The 2,323-nt window shown below is 38.7% G+C and overlaps 1 protein-coding gene across 1 annotated transcript in view; it reads right to left on the minus strand.

The window, feature by feature from the left end:
- Positions 1-887: 887 nt before the first annotated feature.
- Positions 888-2,323, minus strand: part of LOC104402184 (protein disulfide-isomerase A5-like) — a 31,778-nt gene continuing 30,342 nt past the window's right edge. The window contains exon 6 of the mRNA XM_010009992.1: positions 888-1,148. Within this exon, the coding sequence (XP_010008294.1) occupies positions 1,068-1,148 (81 nt within the window). The 3' untranslated portion in view covers positions 888-1,067. The remainder of the gene's footprint in view (positions 1,149-2,323) is intronic.

Consider the following 2,323-nt stretch of genomic DNA (forward strand, 5'->3'; position numbering starts at 1 on the left):
AACAGGTTTCAGCTGCTGCTAATACAGGTTTTACAGTGATGATTTTGCCAGAGAGATTGTTTACGCAACTCCTTAAAAAGCAAAAAGGAAAAAATCCCCCATACAACTGCAGATAAACCTTTGAAATGTAAACACGTGAAATGTACATAATTACTGCATTATCAGAAGCACTATGCATTTACCAAAACAGTTGAACATAACACTTTCCAACACATACTTCATATGGCCCAATATGACAACGAGACTGCATACCCTATTAGGGTAAGTGTATACCCCTGTAAGATAATCACTTCCACCATAACTTACAGATGCATTTGACAAAGTTGATGCCAAAAAAGAAAGGTTTACTTTAATTTTACCCATGCTCTGCTGTTTTTTGATACTTGGCTTAATTTACTCAATACATTCGATAAAGGTATGTAAACAGTCCTGATTCAAAGACGAGAAGAGATTTAAACGAAATCAATGGATCTGGACTGGTCCATGTTAATGTCTTCATTAACTCAGATACCTTATTTATCCCTGAGCACCTTGAAATCGTTCCCCCAAATCTCACTGAAGAACATGTAACTATTTCAGAAGAATGTAAAACTCCATTTGAATAAATCTGTCTTACAAGTCCCATTTTCCTTCACTGGTTTAAAAAACAAAACAACCGCCCCCCCAGACCCCAAAGAACAACCCACACAGAAACACCCATGTCCCTTCCCTTTGTTTTTTCCATGTACAGCAATACTTTTTCAAAAAAAAAAATAAATCACCCTATCAAACAACATCACCTACAGACACACTACAGACTACAAAAATATTGCATAGGAGTGTCAGTGGGCATAGTCTCCCAAAAACGAGAGAAAATGCCAAGTTTTCTTTAAAACCTTATGGCAACATTCTAATTTATTTGTCTTTTAAAAATCAAGTGGTTTCACTTTATTTCAAAATTGTACAAAATGGCCATGGCTGTTTATAAAAAAAAGTCTCTGTCTTGAGAATATGTGAAGTCTCAGGTGCATTAACAAAAGACCTGGAACCATTCACAGTGCAGCGGAAAGCTTCTTTTGAGGCAGAAACTACAATTCATCCTTCTTCTTTCCCACTCTTTCATGGTCTCTTTCTCTCAGGGTTCGCATGAAAGCAGTGAATCCAGACTCCTGGTTTTGAAGAAAGAAAAATATGGGTCATATTTTTACAAACTAACCAAAACAATGTGCCAAGAACACTTCTAGATTCTGTATCCCACAACAGAATATAAACGAAGGGGCAGTTAGTGCTTCTGCATTGCCTCATCATGCAGTGCTCTGGTCCAGTGCTGCTCTGCTGCAATGCAATGCAAGGGGAAAATATCCATGCAGATTCCACATGTCAAACTTGGAAGAGATGGGGCACAAAGAAAAAGGCCCTAAAACTCACAGGACAAGGTAAAATCTGTCCCTAGAAGTGCAACTGATTCCTTTTTATTGAAAACACTTAAAGACATTTGAAGCTGCATTTGTATGCTACATGTGTCATTTTGAAAGCAGTTGGTAATCATGTGTTGGCTATACACGCACATTTGCCACTGTTCCTTATACCCTAACCGTTTTGCTTATGATCTTTGTCCTCTTCCACATGTTCTGATGATGGGATTTGTGGTTTTTTGAGTTACTATCAATATTACCAACCAAGCAATTTCAAACCTGGATGCCCAGATGCCAACCTCTGTATTTCAACAACTTAAAATTTCTTATTATCTAAGGCTGTTGGGTGTCAGCATTTTCCTTTTCCAAGGAAAGCTCTTAACACACTCACAGGCATTTCAAAAGGCTCAGACAGGTGGAGGTGTGAACACCTGTGTTTGAACACACTGTCTACTGGCACACCAACACGATAGTTGTCTGGGCAAGTAACACTTGACCATTTCTACTTTTAAGCAATCCCAAAAGACACCATTCGAAACTGGTGATAAAAAAGAAAAATACAAAGAGGTACAACAAAACAAACCAAACAAAATGAAACCCCAAAGCTGAGAAGCTTTTGAGAAGGCTGAACAACAAAACACTGTTCTAAAACTATTCCCTATTTTTTTACTGAGACACAAAAAATAAAATGAAGTGACAAGTTTTGTCTGTACCTCATTTGGAGAAATCTGGCAATCAACGACTCCCATGAAAGGGCCCCAGTTTCCAAAGCTGTGTATGTGGAATGCATTTAAAATCAGAGAGTGTCCTGACTCTTCCTTCCTTGAATTGCTTGGGGTGAAATGCCCTAAAATCTCTGCTCTGGAACTGCAATTCCCTTGGAGGTGTGGAGGACTCCTTACAGGCTACCATTGGGGGTCACGCTCTTC

The sequence above is a fragment of the Nestor notabilis genome, unplaced genomic scaffold (genome assembly GCF_000696875.1).
Source record: "Nestor notabilis isolate BGI_N333 unplaced genomic scaffold, ASM69687v1 scaffold19492, whole genome shotgun sequence".
In the NCBI taxonomy this organism is placed as follows: Eukaryota; Metazoa; Chordata; class Aves; order Psittaciformes; family Psittacidae; genus Nestor; species Nestor notabilis.